The 22,961-nt window shown below is 55.5% G+C and overlaps 6 protein-coding genes across 6 annotated transcripts; 3 read left to right on the forward strand and 3 right to left on the reverse strand.

Moving 5' to 3' along the window:
• Positions 1-169: 169 nt before the first annotated feature.
• UV8b_01181 (uncharacterized protein) lies at positions 170-1,830 on the forward strand (the record flags this gene model as incomplete). The annotated part of the gene is made up of 4 exons (XM_043138679.1): positions 170-257; positions 351-457; positions 570-1,593; positions 1,706-1,830. The coding sequence occupies 4 exons, from the start codon at positions 170-172 to the stop codon at positions 1,828-1,830; spliced, it is 1,344 nt and encodes a 447-aa protein (XP_042994613.1).
• A 644-nt stretch (positions 1,831-2,474) lies between these two features.
• UV8b_01182 (uncharacterized protein) lies at positions 2,475-2,967 on the reverse strand (the record flags this gene model as incomplete). The annotated part of the gene is made up of 2 exons (XM_043138680.1): positions 2,475-2,796; positions 2,930-2,967. The coding sequence occupies 2 exons, from the start codon at positions 2,965-2,967 to the stop codon at positions 2,475-2,477; spliced, it is 360 nt and encodes a 119-aa protein (XP_042994614.1).
• A 1,589-nt stretch (positions 2,968-4,556) lies between these two features.
• Positions 4,557-8,275, forward strand: UV8b_01183 (uncharacterized protein; the record flags this gene model as incomplete). The annotated part of the gene is made up of 3 exons (XM_043138681.1): positions 4,557-4,617; positions 4,713-4,783; positions 4,868-8,275. The coding sequence occupies 3 exons, from the start codon at positions 4,557-4,559 to the stop codon at positions 8,273-8,275; spliced, it is 3,540 nt and encodes a 1,179-aa protein (XP_042994615.1).
• An 886-nt stretch (positions 8,276-9,161) lies between these two features.
• On the reverse strand, positions 9,162-10,578 carry UV8b_01184 (uncharacterized protein; the record flags this gene model as incomplete). The annotated part of the gene is made up of 5 exons (XM_043138682.1): positions 9,162-9,617; positions 9,688-9,989; positions 10,070-10,231; positions 10,343-10,375; positions 10,527-10,578. 5 exons carry the CDS (start codon positions 10,576-10,578, stop codon positions 9,162-9,164), a joined length of 1,005 nt encoding a protein of 334 aa, XP_042994616.1.
• Positions 10,579-12,754: 2,176 nt separating this feature from the next.
• On the reverse strand, positions 12,755-16,092 carry UV8b_01185 (uncharacterized protein; the record flags this gene model as incomplete). The annotated part of the gene is made up of 3 exons (XM_043138683.1): positions 12,755-14,687; positions 14,776-15,383; positions 15,448-16,092. The coding sequence occupies 3 exons, from the start codon at positions 16,090-16,092 to the stop codon at positions 12,755-12,757; spliced, it is 3,186 nt and encodes a 1,061-aa protein (XP_042994617.1).
• A 2,869-nt stretch (positions 16,093-18,961) lies between these two features.
• Positions 18,962-22,882, forward strand: UV8b_01186 (uncharacterized protein; the record flags this gene model as incomplete). Its single annotated transcript, XM_043138684.1, has 5 exons — positions 18,962-19,325; positions 19,467-20,760; positions 20,823-20,894; positions 20,957-21,025; positions 21,088-22,882. 5 exons carry the CDS (start codon positions 18,962-18,964, stop codon positions 22,880-22,882), a joined length of 3,594 nt encoding a protein of 1,197 aa, XP_042994618.1.
• Positions 22,883-22,961: the final 79 nt, after the last annotated feature.

The raw sequence follows: 22,961 nt of genomic DNA on the forward strand, positions 1-22,961 counted from the left end.
GTTAGTCTGTTCAGGCATCTCTAACCCGTGGAGGCGCGCGCTGACAGACCCGCCACTTGACATTCGTCCTCTTTTCTCTCCTTCGGCACGGGACTACGGACGTAAGCTTTTCGAGAGATGAGCACATTCTCCGTCCGCCCGTGTTGAAGGCAGCCCAAGGCCATACAAAATGGCGCGCCCTAGTGCAGCGGCGCGGAATCTGTCCCTGATGGAAGAGCTGGAAAAGCTGGACCAGTCCATCACGTTGACATTGCAAGGTACGCTAACTGCTTCTCCCTCTCAACCCCTCTCCGATTGAGGCGAGGCAACAAGCCAAACTATGCAAAGCATCTAGCTCACCGCAAGGACAGAGATCGATCAAAACTTTAGCAAGGCGCATAGAATCGTCACTACGAGTATAATACCCGTTGTGGAGCATTATGGTGAGCATTCTCGGGCCGTTTGGGAAGCGTCCAAGGTAAGTTTACCTGGGCAAGGGGTTTTTTTTTTTTTTTTCTTTTTTTTTTTTTTTTTCATCAGGGCCTCTTGTGGGAAATGTTGGAGCTAAAAAAAATACAACGCAAATGAAGTTCTGGAAACAATTCTTCGAAGCGTCGGCCAATGTCTCGTTGTCGGGGTACGAAGAGCTCGCCAACGATGACGACTCTACCATGATGGAAGAAAGTACCGCGATACGGGATGAGACTCTGACGGCCGATGATTCACCAAGCCAAGCAAAATTGATGTCATCACCAGTCGGCAGAGACGCGACTATTCACATGGACGATTCGCTGTTGGACGATGCAGAACTGTCGGGTAGCACCCCTCGTCTGCCAAGGACCAAGACGATCAGTGCGGATACGTTTTCAAGCTCCATGAGGCTCGAAGCGAAGGGTCAGGAAGGTGACGAGACAACCGTGCTGCAAGACGAACAAGATTCCACAGTCCTCTTTGCGCAAAGGACGGCCCGGCTGCCCGACATGTCTTTAACGCCAAGCGGTTTGCGGGAGCACACGGCCGCCCAGCAGCAATCCGGTGGACGGAAGAAGGATCCCTTGCTACACCGCATTCTGGACAAGACCTATCGTGTGCGAACCACTCCCCACCGGCCCGGATCACGAGCCTCCCCGCTGAAACGTGAGCGGGACGATGACGGGGAAGAGACGAAAGCGAAAGCTCCATGGCACGACGATGATTCCCTCTTGTCATCGCCCGAGATGGCACCGCCAACCCTGCGCAGCGAGGTGTTCATGTCACCTTACAAGCTCCTGTCGCGACAGCGGGCTGCAGCGACGGCTGCCCGAGGCGGCCAAGGTCCCAGAACTCCCGGTGTCAGCGTGCAGACGCCCGCGACGGGGAAGAAGTCGCGGAATGCATTGGATCCGGCAACAGCGGGACGCGGGCGTGCACCAAGCGGCGCAGGCACTGGTGCAGCTGCGACAGGCACAGAGACTGGCAACAGGGCTTCCCGTGGTGGGCCAAGGTATGAAATTGACTGGGAAAGCGGCGGCGACGACGACGACGACGACGACGACGCGGACCTGTACGCAGGCATGAGTCCGCCCAAGACGATTCAGTTTGCGCTGCCTCCATCCAAGCTGCTACAAACACCGGGTTAGTTTCTCATACCCGAATCTGTGAATAACCGTGACGCGGGGGTGGGAACGTGCGTGCGAGGTCAGAGTGTCGAGAAGAATGCGGCCGCTAACGCAAGGTTGCCTGACAGCCCGAGAAGCAAGCCGGAGGATCGTAGACGACATTTTGATAGACGCAGGTGCGGATCCAGAGTCGTCCGAGTACAGTCCGACAATGGTCAAGATGAACGAGGACATGCTGAACGATAGCTTTTGAAAGAAGCCGCTGCGCTCTAGAAGCTGTCCTTCTTGCAAGCAAGGTGGGTCAGACACAACCAACAACGTAGATGGTTTTCCTTGTTTAGCGATTGCATTTGGCTGGATATGAGCCACGTCCCTGAACAAGACGCAGCATGGTGTGTAACTACGACCGACGAGGCTTCTGGGGCGAAAATGCTAACCATAATGCTTAGGGGGGGGGAGCATCAAGCTCTGAAGAATACCAACCAAGTCTTGTCATTCATTATCAATTAAAGCCGGGGTCTGAGATTTAGTAGCCAGGCCGTTCTTTTTTTTGCTTCTTTACAACAGTAGCGAGGGCCAAAGAAAACCAGGCTTTGGCCGCCCGAACCGAGATACAGCCCCCTATGCGTTTCTAAGAGTACCCCCCAACGCCCGTCGTGTCCACAGAAAGGAAAAGTCAAAAACACACACACCCACGCACACGACATGAATGAATCCGCACCCCCACGGCTGGGGGTACCAGAGCGAACAAGCCCACCGATTCGACGATTGACCAGGCCCCCAAACGCCGTTCCCTGAGGTAAGGGTCGTCGACGGCTCTGGCGAGTCGTCATGCTCGTAGCAGAGTTGGAGGGAGCAGTGGGAGACAATGCGAAGGCCAGAAGGGCGCCGTGATGTCTAGTTGACGAATCGGAAAGGGGGCATGGCGGCAAGAGGCGGCCTGACCTTTTTGGCCCTTGGGTCGACGGAGCTGGCGGCCGACTGGCGGCGGCTCGGGGCAGCAGACGAGTTGCGCGACCCGAGCATGCTGGTGAACAGGTTTTTGGAGCCGACGCGGTCAAACATGTGAGGAGAGGAGACGGGGTGGGCGACGAGGCCGTGCTGGGCTTGCGTGTTGGCAGCGTGCATTTTGGAGGAGGCTGGAGGCTGCTCGGCCGGTGCAAGTGTGTGCCGTGTGGTGTTTATGCCGAGTGCAGGTGACGGTTGCAAGTTGCTGCGCCTTTCTTTGTGTGTGTGTGTGTGTGTGTGTGTTGGGAGCAAGTGCTGGTTGTATAGAAGCTATGGCTCAAGCGTATGTGGTTGATGATGGTTGATGGTCCCAGCCAGCATTCATCGAGCACCACCGCGCGTACTTATACCTGGCCCGACCGAACGACGGCGAAAAATCCATCATGTCGCGATGCCTTGATGGTGCCTGCAGAAGCCGAACACGATCAGCTCAGCCACGCCGGCCTGCCGAGTGGATCCTAGGATAAGTTCCCAGCCGGCAGCGCGGTGGGGCTGCAGCGCCCCGGCTGCGTGGCACTCCTGCCGCCTCAGCTGGCAAGAGTATCCAAGTATCCACCAAGAATGGGGGATTTTTTTTTTTTCCCTTCCTTTTCTTGTCTTTTTATTTTTTATTTTTATATTTATTTCTATCTTTTGTTACTCTGTTCTTACGAGAAATCCATGCAGTCGAGCTACACAGTACGGCGGGCCTGCTGGACAGAGCCTGGGCAAGTCTCTGTGCCTAGTCGTTCCCGAGTCGTCCTTTAAAGCTGGTCGGCGTGCCGTTTATTTCCTTGCTTGCCCTGCCTCCTGCGTGTGTAACTCGGCGCCACTGGCCATCCGTGCATCCGTGTATCCGTGACGAAGCCCATCTGGCGATTTAACTGGCCAATCGGCGGGAATGAAGAAAAAAATTTTTTTTTTCAGAGTAAACAATAATCCGGTGCCGTCGTGGTCCTTTTTTTTTTTTTTTTTTTTTTTTTTTTCTTTTTTGGTTAGGTGGCAGAATGTCGAGGTCAGGATTCCGATGGCAGCCGCCCGTGAACTGCCGCTGGCTGGTGGGGCAAAGTGGGTTCAAGGCGGTTTTGGGCGGTTTGCTGGGCGGGATAGGTACCCGTCAAAAATGGCATGACGGAGAAAGGAAAAGAAAAAAAAAAAAAAAAAAAAAAAGGAAGAAAAAGAGGCGAAAAGAAAACAGGGGGCTGTTTAGTCCGGCGAGATTGGCGGAAATGGACATGGGCTGTCTTTTCCTGGTCCCAGATATGGCGTTGTTCCGGCCAGACCTGGCCCATTTGGCCATAGTCATGCTAGCTTACATTATGCTACATTATGCTACATTACGCTACGTTATGCTACGTTATGCCGCTATGCTATGCCATCGTGCTTCGGCCCCACCCGGACTGGACGTGAAGTCTGGTGCTGGTGCAGTCAGTCACTGAACTGGGCGTCGGGACAAAGCGTCTGGTGACCAGACTCTTCTGGAAGCTTCCAGTCATGGTTTCATGCCGTGCGTTGCACCTTGCAGGGCGTTAGGAAGAGCTGGGTAGCGTTGGGGAGTTTGCGCCATCTCATCGACACGATTCGCCGGCTCGTGTGAGAAAAAAAAAAAAAAAAAAAAAAAAAACCTGGCTGACTTGGTTGCAAGAGTCAATAGCACATAGTCTCGCGTGCTTCAGGCTCGCCCTCTTGGTTCGTCTCCAGATGAAAGCCAGTTAACTGGTTTTAACTGATCAGCTTCAGTTGATGTCTGGTTATATACATATTGATGGCTACTGGACCCCGCCGTGCTGCTGCTCTCTCACAAGATTGGCATGCCCCACCTCGGGGACTACATCTGTCGTTATCGATAAGCCGGGTCTTTCTGCATCCGCCAAGGGCAAAAAAAAAAAAAAAAAAAAAAAAAAAAAAAAGAAGAGAGAGAGAGAGAGAGAGAGAGGCAGACCACCATCAACTCGACATCCACCGGTCGCACGATGCTGGTAGAGCGCAACCATGGAGCAGCAGGTACATAAGCCGCATCGGAAATCCAAAGAAAGGAAGCAGCATACAGGAGGTGAGCTACCGAATCCTTCTGCCACCGCGCACTTTCATTCCCACATGTCCCTGCTCCCGTCTAACATGTCCACCCCCGACGTGGTGGTGTTGCAGATCACAATCCCAAGGCCTTTGCCTTCTCCAAGCCAGGAAAACTGCAAAAAGCCGCCGCAAGGTCCCAGGATGTATGCCTCGACGACTCCGCCCCGTCCGTTTCCGTTCTTCTCGCGCATCGAACCCAGCCTCCCTTCTGACAAGCATCTTCGCAGATCAAAGAACGCCGCTTCCATGTGCCGCTCGTTGACCGGCTTCCCGATGAAGCTCCTCCACGTCTCGTCGCCATCGTCGGCCCCCCCGGCGTCGGCAAGACCACCTTGCTGAAATCGCTGATTCGCCGCTACGCAAAGGAGACCGTTTCCGACCCGCAGGGACCCGTCACCGTCGTCACGTCCAAGAAGCAAAGGCTGACCTTTCTCGAATGCCCCAATGAGCTCGAGGCCATGGTCGACGTGGCCAAGGTGGCCGACATCGTCCTGCTCATGATTGACGGCAACTTTGGCTTCGAGATGGAAACCATGGAGTTCCTCAACATCCTGGCTGCCACCGGCATGCCCGGCAACGTCTTCGGCATCCTGACCCATCTGGACCTGTTTCGAAAACCGCAGGCCCTCAAGGATGCCAAGAAGCGCTTGAAGCGAAGGCTTTGGACCGAGCTGTACCAAGGCGCCCACCTGTTCTATCTCTCCGGAGTCATGAACGGCCGCTACCCCGACCGCGAAATCCACAACCTCTCGAGATTCTTGTCCGTCATGAAGAACCCCCGCCCGCTGGTCTGGCGAAATAGCCACCCCTACACCGTCATCGACAGCTTCCGCGACATCACGCATCCCTCCAAGATTGAGCAAGACGCCAAGTGCGATCGATCAATCGTTCTCTCGGGCTATCTCCGGGGGACCAATTTCGCCGTGCAGGGACAACGCGTCCACGTTGCCGGCCTCGGCGACTTCACCGTCTCGAGCATGGAAGTGCTCCCCGACCCCTGTCCCACACCATCCACGGAGCAAGCGCTGGCCAAAATCACCGGCAAAACCGGTCGGCGACGGCTGGACGAGAAGGAGAAGAGACTTCATGCGCCCATGTCTGACCGCAGCGGTCTCAAGATTGACGGCGACGCTATATGGATCACGCGAGAGAGAGGCTTCACCTTGAACCCGGATGCCGATGGCGCGGAGCGAGGCGAGGGCGAGGAAATGATTGTTGGGCTGCAAGCCGAACGGCGGCTGCTGGGCCAAATGGAGGATGGCGTGCAACTGTTTTCCGGCGGCCAGAAGCTGACCGACATCGCCCAGGAAGGGGTCGACACGGGGAGAAAGACGCAACGACGCGGCCGAGTCGCCGAAGAAGAAGAGGAAGACGACGGCGGCGCCGACGACCAAGATTCAGAGGAAGAAGACGAGGGCTTCGTCAGTGGAAGCGCCGACGACGACGATGCGGAAGCTCGCGTCGAATTCAACGAGGGCAAAATGGGCAAAATGTTCCGCAAGGATGCCGGCAGATCGGCCGGAGAGGAAGACGTTGTCTTTGCCGACAGCGATTCCGACCTGGGCTCACTATCTGGTCAAGAGGAAGACGAGAACAGCGACGACAACGCCTGGGACCTGAACTCTGACGAAGAGGAGGCCGCCCTGCGGTGGAAAGACGACTTGGCAGGACGGGCTCGCAAGCTGCACGGCCGACGCAGGGTATTTCACACTGGAGACTTGGCAAAGTACATGTACGACGAGAACATGACGCCAGCGGAAGCCCTGAAACGATGGAAAGGCGAAGACGACGGCGGCTCTGGAGAGGAGGACATGGAAGAAGTAGACGGCGACGGCGACGATGACGACGGCGGCTTCTTCAAGAAAAAGCTGCCGGAACAGGAGGAGGACTCGGCGGAAGATCGCACGATTCCCCTCTACGACTACGAGGATCTGGCTGCCAAGTGGGCGGAACGTGAGCATGTCGAGGCCCTGCGGAAAAGATTCACCAGCAGTGGTCAAGCCGGCAACGACGATGACGACGGCGACGGCGACGGCGACGGCGACGGCGATTTCGAGGGTTTCGGGGACGACGACGACGACGCCAACGACGAGGGCGACGGCGTCTTCGAGGACCTGGAGGCCGGGCCTGCCGACCAACAACCCGCCCCAGAAACGGCCGAGGACATTGCGGCCGAGCGCGAAAAGAACGCCCGGCGGAAGCAAGAGCTCAAGCAGCGGTTCGAGGAGGAAGACCGCGACGGGTTCCTCAACGACAAGGCCAACGCGCGGCGGCAGGACGGCGACGGGGAAGACTACGGCGAGGACGAGTGGTACGACGCGCAAAAGGCCACGCTGCAGAAGCAGCTCGACATCAACGAGCACGAGCTGGGCCGGCTGGAGGAGCGGCAGCGCGCGGCGGTCGCGGGCCACCGGGCCGGGCGGTACGCCAAGCTGGTGCTCGAGGGCGTGCCGGCCGAGTTCGTGGCGCGCTTCAGCGCCCGGCGGCCGCTCGTGGTCGGGGGGCTCACGCCGACCGAGGACCGCTGGGGCTTCGTGCAGGCGCGCGTCAAGCGCCACCGCTGGCACCGGGCCGTGCTCAAGACCAACGACCCGCTCATCGTGTCGCTCGGCTGGCGCCGCTTCCAGACCATGCCCATCTACAGCACCACCGACTCGCGCGTGCGCAACCGCATGCTCAAGTACACGCCCGAGCACGCGCACTGCTTCGCCACCATGTACGCACCCCTCGTCGCCCCCAACACCGGCCTCGTCTGCTTCAACTCCTTCTCCCCCAACGCCGCCGCCGCCGCCGCCGCCGCCGCACCCGCCGCCGCCGGCTTCCGCGTCGCCGCCACCGGCACCGTCCTCGGCGTCGACGAGTCCGCCGACATTGTCAAGAAGCTCAAGCTCACCGGCACGCCCTACCGCGTCTTCAAGAACACCGCCTTCGTCAAGGACATGTTCAGCTCCGCCCTCGAGGTGGCCAAGTTCGAGGGCGCCTCGGTCAAGACCGTCTCCGGCATCCGCGGCCAGATCAAGCGCGCCCTCGCCAAGCCCGACGGCGGCCGCTTCCGCGCCACCTTTGAGGACAAGATCCTCCTCAGCGACATCGTCTTCCTGCGCGCCTGGTACCCCGTCCGCCCGCACCGCTTCTACAACCCGGCCACCAACCTCGTCGGCTGGCAGCCCATGCGCCTCACCGGCCAGGTCCGCCGCGACCAGAACCTGCCCACCCCGCAAGCCAGGAACAGCCAGTACCGCAAGGTGGACCGCGAGACCCGCCACTTCAACCCGCTGCGCGTGCCGCGCGCCCTCGCCGCCGACCTGCCCTACAAGTCCCAGATTGTCGCCACCAAGAAGCAGAAGCGCGCCACCTACCTGCAGAAGCGCGCCGTCGTCCTGCCCGCCGGCTCGGAGGAGAAGAAGGCCCGGGCCCTGATGCAGCAGCTGCTCACCATTCGCAACGACGCCGCCGCCAGGCGCCGCGCCAAAAAGGCCGAGAACCGCGCCGCCTTCCAGAAGAAGCTGGCCGAAAGCGAAGACAAGAAGGAGGCCAGAGAGAAGAGAGAGACCAAGGAGTTTTGGCGCAAGAATGGCAGGAAAAGGAGCGCTGGAGAAGATGGCGGCGGCGGCGGAGGCAAGAGGAGGAAGTGAGTATGTAGCATGCATGTGTTGTTCATCGCCAAATCAACAGCCAGCTTACATTGCTGCTGGGCATCATGGTAAACATTTCTTTTCCATGGCCAAGGATCCTTTTGTAACTATCATCTTCTACAGGTTAGGTCAACTGGCTCGGGGCCAAAAGTCGCGTCCTCTGCCCAATTCTCTCGAGGTAGCAGTTTTGGCTGTGTCCATCTGTGTCCATCTTGTAGGCGGGACCCTTTGGTTGAAACCTTGATGCACATTTATCAAGCTACTCTTTCCTTGGTACAGTCTCCAAAGCTTGGCAGGGTGTTTTCGGGAAACCCTCGAGACACATGATAATCATGATTTAGATATATTTCACACATAGTTTCTTTTTTTCTACACTCATGCCCGGTATTTAGACTCCAGCACCAATGCGTCAATGATCCATCAAAACCTGACGAAACATTACAGCATCCATTAACTGACGTGACGGTATAGTCGGATGAGACTACGACCGACTACGACCGCAGCTGCCCCTGACGGTCCTCTTGCCCATGTCAAGCCATCTTCTCCTAGGTTGCTCACAAAACAATCCTCTCAGCATCGCCAAGCCGCATTCTCCCTCACAAACACCGTTTTTTGTCATTTTGTTCTTGAGAGGCTTCGGAAAACGAAAAAAAAAAAAAAAAAAAGAAACAAAAAAGATTGAGCGATACGAAGCAAAGCCCCCAGCGCATCGTGTATTCCATTCTGTGCATCCCGTTGGGGGAGCAAACGAACATGCGCCGCCCACAGTGAAAAGAAAGAGAAGAAGTAAAGAAATAGCAGTCGGAAAGGTGTCGTTGCCATTGCCCGGGTATGCTGCCGTACCCCTCTATCTCGCGTGCACGTGGAATTTGTCGTGATGAGCCTTCTAGGAAGCAATCATAGGTGCGGCCTCGGGAACGACGGGCTCCGCAGGGACTACACCTTCGGGCTCAGCAACCTGCTTCGCTTTTGGCTCCTCGGTGGGGGGAGCGGGAAACTCGGGTTCCTTGACCGGAGCCGCGGGAGTAGGTTGCTTGGGCTTCGGGCCGGGGGCAGGGGAACTTCGGCCGCGAAGCATCTCCTGGACTTTACCGGTGTAGTCACCCGCATACTGTTTACCCATGGCCGTGAGCTGATCTGCCTGTTTCTGCGCGACAATTCGAACTTGGGTAGTCTGGGCGTTGATGGCGTCTGAGGCATTCTTGATGTGGTGGTCAATCAATTCCTTGTTGGATTTATAGATCAGAGGAACGAAGAAGGCAACAGTGGTGGCGATGATGGAAAGTCCCCAGAACGGCACCAGCTTAACAAGGTGATACGAGATAAAGGCGGCAATGCAGGCCTGTGCGCATGTTGATCAGTACTTGGTTGTTGCCAAGCGCGATTGGGATTGCCAATGCAAGGAAACGTACAAGGGCTGAAGCGCCAACGTTCTCGACGAACAAGATTCGTTGGGCTTCAATGACGAAGAAGTTGATGAGTTCGTGAACGTCACCAATCATGTTCTTGAGGGTGGCTTCCGAAATAGTGTAGTATCGTCGGGGACGCATTTGCGTGGCCAAGCCGTGGCCCAGGACGGCCTTGCCGGCAAACTCGGCGGCCACAGTGACGGCAAGGACCACGGAGGATAGCTTGAAAGCCCAGCGAATCAAATCGAGGTATCTAACGGCGAAGGTGAATGAGACAATCGAAGCGTATGCGATGGCGGAGACGCCTTGAAGGGACAAGAAGGTTAATATATCAGTTCAAGCAAGAGAGCACGCGACGATTGGTCAAGAATGGATGAAAACTCACGAGGGTTCTTCCATGACAAGAGTTCCGAGAAGAAAGAGTGATAGTGAGTCAACGGCTGCCCGGTAGCAGCGGGATTTGACGGTGTTTTGCGAGCAGCGGCGAGGTTTGAAAACTCAGTCTGAGTCTTGGCCTGCTCGTCTCGAACATGCTGAGCAACCGGTCCTTGAAGGTGAAGCAAATGTGTTAGCGATGGGATATCGGAGCAGAGCCCTAATCGGGGGACCGTCATGTTGATGCTTCTCGGGGGGCAACCAAAATCGCAGTGAAGCTTACCATTGGCGAGGGAATCATAAGCAGCAGCGGCATCTGTCCAGGACGTTGTTAGGGAATCTCGACGTCTTGTGCGACGATAACAGGCCGACAGGAGATGGTCACATGTCAAAAAACTGCATCGCAAGGTTAGATATGCCGGACGGGGACGGGGAAGAGGACATTGGGGAGACATGACGGACCTCACTGTTCTTGGTCGTCTCCAAGAGAGAGCCACCGTTGGGCGTGGTATCAGCCATGGTAAGGAGTATGAGTATGGCAGAGGTTGTGGTGTCTGAATATTTTCGCGATAATTCTGTAGCCTTGTGTATGTCCTTTTTCCCCAGAGGTTGGACGGACAAGTGGTCGGGTGGCGAGGTTGTTGACGTAGGTACTTTTTTTTGGATTTCTAGGGGGGGGGAGGTGGACCGAAAAGTTAAAAAAGAAAAATAGAAAAAAAAAATCAACAAAGCAGAAGACAGCTCCAAGAGGTTCGTCAGCAGGAAACAGGCTAGGCACACGGGTAGGTAGGTAGCTGATAAGCATTAGGGTTCGGGATGGTCAGTGTGGATCGATTTATCAGGGGAGAGGGCAAAGGGGAAAGGGCCGGGGGTGACGGAGGGGGGGGGGGGTTTGGGGTTTAGAAAACAAGGCAGAGACGATGAGCGGCGTAGAGTAGAATGCAAGAGTCTCGTCGTACCTTTGCTTTGGAAGGGGGGGAATGATCAAGTTTGCTCTCGACAAAAAGAAGTCTTTGACTGGCCTCGAGGATAGAGAATCAAAAGAGGAGGTGATTGGGGAGGAAGCACGGAGAGAGTGTGATTTGTGCCGCAGGGTGCAGCAGGAGAGGAGAGGAAGCTAGAAAACAGGGAACTACAAGTCCGTCCGGCTGGTCCTTGCTGTGTTGGACGTGTCTGGTGGATGTGGATGTGGAAGTCTGGTGGATGTGGATGTGGATGTGGATGGAATCATCCAACTGGGGGAGCTGCTGAGGAGGGAGGGGCGACAAGTGGGAGGAGGTTCAGCAGGGGCCGTCTGGTGTGACGAACAAGCTGCCCGAGCCCGTTGCCTCTACTCCGCGACGTGCTACATAGGTACCTGCCTACCTACAACCCAGGTAGGTGCCTTAGGTTAACGTAGGAGGTAGGTAAGTTAGGTATGTACCATGAACGCACTGCGTAAAGGCAGATACCTCAGGTACCAGGCTTAGGTAAGGCACCTACCTCCTAACCAACATTGAAGGTGTTGTAAGGAGGCCTGAGCCTCGAGGCGTGTGGCTCTGTGCGGACTGGGCCGCGTCATGCTCCAGTGGTGCAAGCAAGGCCCATCCCATCAGTGCTTGCTTGCTGCTGGTAGACGCGGGTGCAGGTACATGCCAGTCCGCCACCCACCACCAGGCAGGCAGAGCCAGGCCACACAGTGCCCACTGCCGGTCGTACTCCGTACCAGGCACTGTACTCCGTACCTACCTCTAACAGTCTAACAGGTAGGTACCTAGGTACCGATTAAAACGTGGCAGACATGCGCGCCGCCGTCCGTACCAGCAACGCCGACTCGACGCTGCATCGCACGCACATTGCGCCAGACGTTGTGCATTGCACACATTGGGGGCTGCAAATGCAATGAGTGCATCAACGTGAAACGTGCTACGTGCAACGGGCAACGTGCCCAGAACTCGAGCAACTACTTCGCAGCACTGCTCCGTCAGAGAGGCCTTCACTTCCGTCACTAAATGGGCGCCATGTCCGTGACGTCGATTTTTCCTCGACGGGCCCCACCTGGACTGACACACGTATGACGTCCCGTCTTCGATACGGACCTTTGGTACAAAGTCCGTTCCCAGCAATCCGTCTCTGGCATCTTGGTTTAACCAGCCAGCTCCAGTCTTTTCCCTTCGACAACGTCATTCCATCTCGTCAATCCGGAACCGAAAGCCCATTCTGCCTGCTTGCCCCCATGACCGCAAACGTGCCCTCTTCATCACAGTACCATCCATCCATCCGTCCATCCATCCATCCGTCCATCCATCATCCTCCATCCATTCGTCCATCCATTCGTCCACGGCTATAGGATCCGTTGCTCAAGCTCGCACTTGCGCATCTTTCGCCTACACCACTTGCCCACACGCACATTGGATCCCGGGACGCTCTGGCTGCCTGCAGATACAGCCACCTCGGCACCAAGTACCAGACGAAAGAGAAAAGAAAAATCAGAAAAATTCTTCTTTCCTTTTTTTTTTTTTTCAATGCTACTGTCAAATGGTATAAAGGGGCATGCTAAATGCTCCTTCTTGAGAAACCTCGCTTCTCCCAGACCAATGCGGCAACCTCTAAAAGGGGCTCTAAACGGTCAAGTTCAAAACAAACACTCAATCCATGCGCAATTGTTTCCATGCACCGAAAATTAAGTCATGTTCCCAGCTCCCAGGGTTAACTTTCACCTCCTCCATCCCCAAAATCCTCCCGTGTTCGGTGACGCGCCTGCCGCTGCAGATGCAAAAGGCTTCAGATTGCCATCGGTAGACGCTGTCGTCGCATGACCAGTGAGCCGACCCAACACTCCCATGGCTCCGAGAGAATTCGACGCTCCGCAAGATCCATGGTTCTCTGACAAGAGGGGCGCGTGCGCCCTTCGAAGTGCCTCGAGCTTTTGCTTGGCCTCTTCTGCTTCTTGCTTGGCCGTGGCTTCCGCCGTCTTGGCCTGTACCAGTTCGAGCAGTAATGCCTCGTGGTCAAGGGGGCATGTCGGCCCCTCCAATGTCTTGCCAAGAGGAGAATCCTGTATGTGTGGCAGGGATGAGACTCTCGTACTGCAGACAGGACCGTGAGTTGGCGTTGAATTGCGTCGCCCAAGTTTGAGTTCCCGCAAACCACCATTCTTCCCTTTCCCCGCCCAGTCCACATCAGCATCTTGGTTGTGAGCTTCCCATACCGAACTGCTCGAGACCCTAGCCCTTGTCACATGCAGTTGCTTTTCGAGTCGCTGATTATCTTGATGGAGGCTTCGTACATATACATGTCTTTCCCGTAGTTGTTCTCTCAGAGAGGACAAGTCTTGATCCATGTCGTGGATCCGACGGCTTAGCTCCTGAGAGTGGGAAACGGCAGTGGCAAGCTGGTCTTTGGTTTTGAGCAACTCATCACGCACCTGCGCCTTGGACTGGATCAAGGATGATCGATGTTTCCTCTTCTCAACAGCAAAACGCCTCTCGACCCCATCTAGTAACTCTGACAAATCTTCTGTTGACGGAGCGTCGTCGGTCTTCTCGGTCTCTGCATCTGTCACCGGTTCTGGCTCCCCAGTCGTTGATGTCGGATCATCATCGTTATATCCGGCGGCAGCAGCAACCGGTACCCGTTGCGGGGCTTGAGCCGCCATTCTGTCTTCTGCTTGACCCTGGTTATTTGCTCTCTTGCGCAAGCCGTCCAGCAGCAATCGAACAGCTTTTCGATCTTCTTCGCGTTCTTCTCGCTCCGACTGCAACTGGCTCGTTAAAAGAGCGTGGTTCCTTTGCAGCTCGCTCAGAGCTGTGAGGAGATCCTCAATCTGGCTATGTAGATATCTTTCCTCGGCAGTCTTGACGGCGGCCAGCGTTTTTCGACCGACAGGTGTCGCTTCTCGGCTATATGATTCGTCTTCGGGGCTCGCAGAGTCTCGAGAGAGGGTAGATGCAATGGTCGAGCCAAAGCTATTCACGCTCTCCGAGCTTGCTTCCATTGAGTTCAGGGTGGAGGCGATGCTCTGCTTTGACGTGCTGCGACGAAGCATGCTCAGTGGTCGAGTAGGTGCTGCAGCCGTACCTGGGGAAAGGGTGCTGTTCTTGCTTGTTGAGGCCCAAATCCGCCCAAGAAAGCGGCTAGCGGCAGTGGTGATATCAGAGGCCCGAGCTGCATTGGCTGTGGCAATGAGCGACTCTCTATATGCTTGCTCCAGCTGCGAGAGCTTCTCCCTCGTCACAGAGCTGCTCAGGCTGGCAAAGTCTTGAACAAACTCATCGGCGTTGTAATGATAACAGTCCCATAGTCCGCGAGAGAGGAGAAGCTGCATGGCGTCTTCCAACTCTGTACAGGCAAGAAGGCGTGCTTCATTCTTCCTCATGAGGGACAGTGCGACCCGCATGACTGTTTCCGAAGCTCCCTCCGCAAATATAACGTCGTATATCCGGAATAGCATCGGTAATGGGCACGTCACAGCAAAGAAGCTCAGAAACCATTGCGAGACATAGGCGGTTTCGACTTGAATATCTTCGAGATGGCTCGAAAGAGCGGGTAGATTGAGTCGTAAGAGCTCCCGGAACTGATAGATGCGAACATGTAATCCCGACAAATCTGGCAGAAAACAGGCTCGTAGGTCGTACTTCTCCATGAGTCTGAGGATGTCGGGAAAGCGGGGGAGGTGAGTGTTAGTATACCAGGCCAAGTTTCAATAAACCGGGCTGTGTGCAGCTGAGGACCTACCGAACAAGAACACAAAATGCTTGCTTATCAGGCATGTGCATCAACAGAGGTCCCACGAGGAACCCGAGCCCTTGACAGTAGCCGATCTTGGTGTCATAGAGGCTGAAGGACTTGAGCACTCTTCCGAGCATACGCTGTCCATCACCATCTGGATCTCGGAACATGTCGACCCCGGGGAAACTGCGACCAAGATCTTTACCTATGATGAGTTCGTACGGGCTTGATTCGCCACAGAAACGGTCATACTGCTCCTCGAGAGCAGAGTCGCGGGCACCAGACATGCTTTGCCATACTACTCCTCTCAATGGCGGTGGGATTCCTTTGCGGATCTTGTTGGACAAGAGAGTCGGCAAGCGAGCTGCCGTTTGCTGGTAGTCTTTGACGAGAGCGGCATAGAATTCGAGGTCGGTCATGGGTGGCGGGGGGAGCATGGAATATCGCAGAGCCGCAGGTGCAGGCCCGTTGACCATCTTTTGCAATTGTGCCATTGAAGGTGGTCTTGGCTTGTGGGATGACCGCTTCTCCACGTTACGCACCTTGACGCTCTTGGGGTTCGTCGCCAGCTTTGCGTTTTCCTGTTCCAGGCGTGCCAGGAGAAGGGCGGTTGACTGTTTCACTGTCAGAATATGTTGCCTTGTCTTTTATAAGCACTAGCATCGCATGGGGCCATACGTTATCAGATTCTTCGTCCTTTGATTGCTCGTCCTCTGTCTTCTCGAGCTGTTCCCAGTTTACCTCCTCATTGTCATCGGAGAAGTCGGATTCATCATCATCGGTGCTGTATTTTCCTAGTTCATCTCCGAGGCTGCGAGTGGTAGCAATGGGTAACGGTTCCGGCGCCATGTCTTGAATCTCTCCGCGGACCATTTTATCATGACCGACTTCTTCGACCACCCCCACTGGATCTTCTTCCGGGACCGGCGATGCAGTCAGGGCTAGCCTCGTGTTGGACATGGCACATGTGTTGCTGAGAGCAAGAGAAGGCGGCTCCGATAGTCTTACTGTGACCATGGAATCATGAGCCATCCTTGGCGTCACAGGCCCTGTTTCGCTATTTCCCTCCAAGATGTCGGATTCTTTGGTTTCTCCCGTCACCATGTTTGTAAAGTCTTGAGATTGCGTGGCTCCGTTGAGGCTGCTTGTCCCTTTAGCTTTCTCTCGTTTGTGTTTGTTGGTTTGCGATCCGAACGTTGCCGAGCCTCGTTCGACCTCAATTGCGTGCATTGACGTTTTTCGCTTGGTCTCTGCTAAACTGCCGAGCTCTGTCGGTGACTCGGTTGATGAGCATATCAGCTCCTTGGGACTGGAATGCGGCATATTGGCGAAAAAAGCCGAACCCAGCGCCTTGGTGGCAAGTCCTAAAGGTAACGCCTGACAACGGCAATGGAGCCCACCTTCCTCACCAGTTAGGGTCAATTGGTCAATTGGTGTCAAGGAGTCGGTGGCGAGCACGAAAGAAGTTGAGGGCCACGGGCAACGAGTCCTTGAGGAGACGACAATGGCGTCTTGTTATTTTCATCGAGGGGGTTCGAAATGGCTGCGAGACAGCCAATTAGTCGCCTGAACCGCAAGACCGCTTGGATTTTATGGCCGATGAGTGATTTTGCATATATTCCCAGGCGGGTAGGGTAGTCTGCGACTTTGTTGCTTTGTGTGGTAAATCCGTATCTGGACAGGAGGCGATATTCGAAAAAAGTACTCCGTAAAAGGGCTTGACTTGGGGAGAACAAGGATTAAACAACGTTGGTCGGACGTGGTGGTATGGGGTTCTGGTCGAGTCAAGACAGGGACCTCTACTGCTCAGGCTGGACATGGAATTGGCGGTTTGAGCCGAGGGGGGTGCAAGTCTGAGGCGATAAGTCAAGGGCTTCTAATAACAGGTATACATTAGTTAATGTTGCCGCCATGTACACTCGTGGTGCTGGTTGGTATGGAATCCCGGTCGGTGGAAGAAGCAAGGTAGGCCCTGTTATTGTTATTCCTTGCCCTGGGACTGGACGCTTCCGAGCTCTGGATAGGAGGGATCGAGGGATCTGCGTCTGCACATACTACAGACCAAACATGGCTGCGGCCATCAACCAACCGATTCAGTGGTTCCTTTATGCAGGCGGGCTGGGCAAAAAAGAGTCTGGTGCATTTGCACCCCGTTTCATGCAGGTGCAAGGAACAAAAAAAGACGAGGGAAAGGATTGGACCCGTTCAGGTGGCTCGGCGGGATCTTGCATCAAGAGGTGCCTCCTTTTCGTGCTTACGAATCATATGGCAGCTCCTTTCACAACCAAACAAACCCCCCCCCCCCCCGCTCTTCTCTTCCCATCCCGCCGGATGGTTAAGAGCTCTATCGAATACATCAGCCATAGATCGCCAATCGGCGGGGTCGGCTCCGAGTGAGGACGATCATTGACCATACAGCGTTTGGCTGGGGGCACCATAAAAAGGAGCCCATCACGCATACGGAGTAAGCATACTAATCCTACCAAGTTGAGGCCTTGAGAAACGACGAAAGGGACGACTGGGACTGACGAGAAGAAACGTGGTTGCGCAAGACGCCTTACAAAGCCTTGGTCCGGTGGCGTGACGTGGCTGGAGCTATCATCAGCCAAGGTCGCGCCACGGGAGGAGGCTTGCACCGTTCCGGACTCTGTAGTACTCTCGACACTTGGATACCACCAGGTATCGACCTTGGAGTACTCCGTAGGTAAGGTTAGGTTAGGTTAGGTAAGGTAGGTACCTAAGGTAGGTACCTACCTAGGTAGGCAAGTACTTCGTGCTGGGCAATCGAGCGCATGCCACACATGATGACTTGCGAGATATAAGATGCAGAAGAAATTCAATTTCTAGGGAAAGTCAAAGCAGAGTTGGCGATTTTCCTCGAGCCAAAGAAAAATCATCTCGATCAATATAGTAACTGATGCCTAAACCCGCCCCACCGCCCCACCGTCACCCAATCATCGACAAAAGACTGATGTCACCAGAGGGTCGAGACTCGAGGACAACCTCAAAGTGTCCTGAAATGGAAGAGGGCTGTCATGCGTGCAACCTGATGGGATGTGCATGGCTACCTGTTTGGTATCGCTTATCTGTTTACGGTCACCCATCGATTAAGCCATGCAAACAAACTTTAGTCGGGTAGCACAGTTCCGTCATGGCCGAAACGGCTGCATTTTTCATATTTCATTTCGTTCAACGGCCAAGGGTACCGAAGGTTGCAGTGAGTCTCAGAGGGGCCCTAACACCTGCTGGGTGGGGTTACGATATTTGTAGCAAAAGGCCAACCAGGTTTTGGTACCAGGCTTTTTCCAAGTTTCGTCATGCCAGCAGGAGGGCATCTATCTCCTGTCCAAGGCACGGGCTCCGTCCGTGTGCCGTTTGCGTTCGTCGTCGTTGTCGTCGTCGTTGTCGTTGTCGTCGTCGTCGTCGTCGTCGTCGTCGTCGTCGTCGTCGTCTCTTTTCCGCCACGGATGAGTCATTGCCGTGTGGCTTTCATTGAGCGAATGCCGCCGGCTGGTTTCTCGACGCCGTACGGAGTACTCCGTAGCTGGCCCCTTCGATGCGGGAATAAAGTTGCGCCGGACCATCACTCCATTTCCCTGCAAGGCTCTTGTCCCTATGATGACGCGACTTGCCTGGCGCACACGTCGTCGCCAACGCCGAACGAATCCATTTGATGCTTCCATATCTTGTCGTCGGCGAGTTTTCTCCTGGAGTCCTCCCTCTGCAGTCCCTCCCCCTTTCCTACGACTGGTACCAGACTGCATGTACTTCCTATGTACATACTACCAACTAGCACCTGGCGGTGTCCACATGGCTCAAGCTGCTTGCCTACATGTACCAGGCTGCCCACTGCCCACTGCCCACTGCCCGCTGCCCGCTGCCCGCTGCCCGCTGCCTGGCAGCCCACCACCAGCCGTGCCCCAGGCCATCTTACCCCCCCCCCCTCCCTTCCTCCTCTGGGCAATCAGCGCAAACTACTACCTACCGTCTTCGTCTTGTCTTGTCTCGGCTTTGATCATCATCCCAACGAGTCTTGTCTTGGTGCATGTGGATTTCATTTCCATCCCACGTTTCTATTTTCGTCTTGTTCCGCCCCGTTCCCTTCACTGACCTGTTCCTTTGTCGGGATCGCTGCGATGGTTTCTTTTCTTTCCACTCTTCTGCCGTTTTGACTGGCGCCAGGGCGGACGCCATGAAATTCAAAGGCGAGGCAAGCTACGGCACTACAATGTTCTCCTCGCTCCTTCGCCGCCCCAAGCCCGGCTCTCGTCGCGTCGACATTCACCACCTCCCCGTTTCTCCCTCGACTGCACCGCCCGCGCAACGTCAGGTCACCTCAAGAACGCATGCCACGGCAGACTTCACCGAAGCAGACGATGAGGACGATGAAACAAATGAGGAGTACCTCGTTCGGTTCGACGAGGAAGCCGGTCCTGGAAGCGACCAGCCAGAAGACGACCAAGACCAAGACGACGATGGCGGAGACGAGGATGCCCATGCGAATGTCCGCCGCCAGGGGCTACCGATTCTGCCTCTCTTTTCCGCGACACACCTTGGTACCATTTCCCGTTGTTTTTTCTTTTTGTCGAGACCGTTCTCTCCATCCACGACAACATGAAGCTATAGTCCTTCTGCCTCGCACCCGCGTACGCCCTTGTTTGCACAAGTCAACCCCAACTGACCATGCTGGCCCGTAGATAGTCTACCAATCTATAGCATCACGCATTCTATCCGCATCATCGTGAGTGCGCGTACCGAGACGTCCTTGTCGTGGGATCAGCTTCGGTCTCCCCAGGTCTCCCAGTTCCTGGTGAAGCCTATGCAGCAGCAAATCCGGGCCCAGCATTTTTCGAGAGCCACCCTGTACGCTCTCATGGCAAACTGCTTGCAATTCAGCAAGGAAGGCCAAAGGTACGCCGCAAATGCCGGTATCAGTAACACGAGAGCCAAAGTTTGCGAGCTGCTGGCCCTCAAGCTTCTCAAGGAATATTCCACAAGGGAACTCATCGACGCGTTAGCATACGACTTCTACCCGCTCCAGGGAGTGTCCGGAGCATTGCTGCCAATGTCTCGTGACAAAGCGTCAATCAAGGCCATGCAAGCCATGACCGCCTCGAGGACCTCGACGCTAGAAGTCGCCATCCGGGCTTCGGCAAAGCACTTCCTAGCCCACCCGGTCGTTGTGCAACAGCTGGAAGCCATCTGGAAAGGCGCAATCACCTTCTACTCATCCGCCGACACCCTGCACCGCGAATCTCCGCCAAGCCCTTTGGCAAGCACAGATGCGGATTCCGCAAAGCCAGACACGAGGACTCCCCTGCTCGGCTCGCTGCCACCCAAACTTGGTCAATACCAGATTCCCCCAGGACGAAGAACTGTTATGCTATACGACCCCAGACAGGCTTCCATGTTCAAGCTTTCTCGGCTGCGAGTTCCCCGTTACCGGTCTTTTCTCTCCACCATATCTCTGGCCGTGTTGATTGGCCTCTTCCTGGCCGTGCTCTCGCAAAGGTCCGTCCAAATCACCGGATTGGAGTTGGTATTCTGGTTCTGGAGTGCAGGCTTTATGCTGGATGAACTTGTGGGCTTTAACGAGCAAGGATTCGCCCTCTACATCATGAGCTTCTGGAACATTTTCGGCCTAGGAATCCTGGTGCTTTTGATCGCGTATTACTGCATGCGGGCGTACGGCGTCTTTCTGGTAGACCCTCACCACTGGAACGCCATGGCGTATGATGTGCTTGCGGCCAACGCAATTCTGCTCCTGCCTCGAATCTTTAGCGTTCTGGACCATTACCAGTACTTTTCCCAGCTACTGATTGCCTTCCGTCTCATGGCTGTAGACCTAGCCGCTGTCTTTGTCTTGGTTCTCATCATGTGCAGCGGATTCTTCGTCTTCTTCACCCTGTCTCAAAACGCTAGTCATGGTGGCGAGGTCGCTTACAAAATTTTCCAAATCCTCATGGGCTTTACTCCAGCAGCATGGGATGTGTGAGTCGCACCGGATTTCAAGCCATTGGAAGGGAGAATTGCCACTCACCAATGTCTCCTAGGTGGCCAACTTACAATTGGTTGGCGAGGATGCTGATGATGATCTTTCTCATCATTTGTCACTTCTTGGTCGTGTAAGTGTGTTCCAGAATTGCAAAATCACACGAGGCCCCCAGGCAAACTGACGTGTGCCAAGTACAATCCTCATCACTGTCCTGACGAATTCGTTCATGGCCATTGCCTCCAATGCCACAGAAGAACACCAGTGAGATAGCCCAACTCCCTCCCAAACATTCAACTTCGCCCCGAGTCTGACCAGACCTTTAGGTTTGTCTTTGCAATCAACACCATTTCCATGGTCAAGAATGACGCTTTGTTCTCGTATATTGCCCCCAGCAATATTTTTGCGTGGCTTCTGATGCCTTTGCGCTATTGCCTGCCCATGAAGCATTTTGTTTGGCTCAACCGAACCATCATCAAGGTCACTCATTTTCCAGTCCTATTCATCATTTACTTGTACGAGCGATTCTGGCTTGCTCCTTCCATGTTCGAGCCCACGGATTTAGTAGAAAATCACGGTCGGTCCCGGCGCCGGACCATCTCATTCGGAGACACGGCACAACGGACAGCCATGTTTAGTCCCAACGTTCGCGTCCGTGAAGAGTCCATGGCTGGGTTCCACAAGGACCGAGCGTTGGAGGAAGTATTCCGTCGTGTGCCCGATGCGACCACGCTACGCACCCAGAGAAGGAATGAGAGACGTAAAACGCAGACGGCGATCCGGAACTGGATGGAGCAGCACGAGGAAGGGATGCCGTCCACCAACTGGCCAACCCTAGACAGCCGAGCCATTCCCGAGTGGCAAAGACGAATGAGCGTAGGCTGGGACAGGCCATCACACCGTAGGCAGGTGTCCGATGTCCGGTCTACGGCGAGCGATCCCGCGGAGTTGGCGTCCAACCGGGGCATGTCGTTCAACAACAGGAACGCCAAACGACGGCCATGGCGGGGCGTGGAACGCGTTGCGCCCGATTACAAGGACCATACTGACGCGGATGGAGACGATGAGCTGGTCACAAACGACGAGGATGAAGACGAGGCAACCAACGCTGGCAGGAGCCAGCAGTTTGAGAAGCACGGGGTGGAAGGCGAAGAGGACTACTTCACCACATCCATGGGAGGGCGGCCGGCCGGAATGGCACCCACCCACGGATCGTGCTCCAAAGGCGATGGCGTGCCGACCCCGGGTCGAGGAGGTCAACCAAGACGAGCGGCACACAATCGTACCCACTCCACCAACACCATACTTTACAATCCAGAGCATCACCAGGCAGACGCTTCATTTGCCGCTTCGCCTCCGAAAAGAAAAGCGCTGCCTCTGCCTCGCAGACCAAACACAAGTGGCAGGAACACTGGCACGGCCTCACCGTCTCAGGGGCTACGACGCCACTCCCCACGAAGACCGCCTTACCTGTCCACGTCGAAGCCTCGACCGATCCTGACACCGCGCGGGATCAATGACAGCGGTGGCGTGACGCAAACCGCCATGATGAGCCTCGATCCCCGCGACAGGCTCAGGGAAGTCAGGAGGCTGCCCTCTGTGGACCTGAGCATCATGTCTGGCCACCTCGGACTGGACGACAACAACATTGCCATGGCCGGCAGCTTCCAGACGCAAATGGCCATGGCCTTGATGAAGGACAATCGCATGCGCTCTTCGGGCGGTGAAGCTGCCGACCATGATAGGATGGGAAGGTTGGTCCTGGCTCGCATGAAGACACTGGAAGAAAGTTTTGCCGACGTGATCAAGGAAATGCGCGACTTGAAGAATAGCTCTACCGCGCCGCATTCGCGGCGGAACTCGTCAGGTGAAGAGCCGAGGTCAGGATCAGGGTTCGGGGGCGGTAGCGAACACGACCGCCTGAGGAAAGGCAACGTAACCCCTCGGAAAGCGCACGGCAAAAGACCTGCGAGCCGACGAAGCACGAAGGAGCCGAGAATCGGGCTATACGGTAAGCGAGATGTGAAGGGGAAAGCCAAGGAAACGGTGCACTCGCCGAGCAGCGAGCAAGGAAGAGAGGCTGGCAAGAACAGCTTCGCGACCAAGGGGAGTTCCATGTGAACAAAGGGGGCCGCAACATGTTGCCGGTCGGTTTTGCAGCGAGAGAGAAGACCGGGGGGGGGGGAGGCGTTGCACGAAT

Source organism: Ustilaginoidea virens, chromosome 1 (genome assembly GCF_000687475.1).
Source record: "Ustilaginoidea virens chromosome 1, complete sequence".
NCBI lineage: Eukaryota > Fungi > Ascomycota > Sordariomycetes > Hypocreales > Clavicipitaceae > Ustilaginoidea > Ustilaginoidea virens.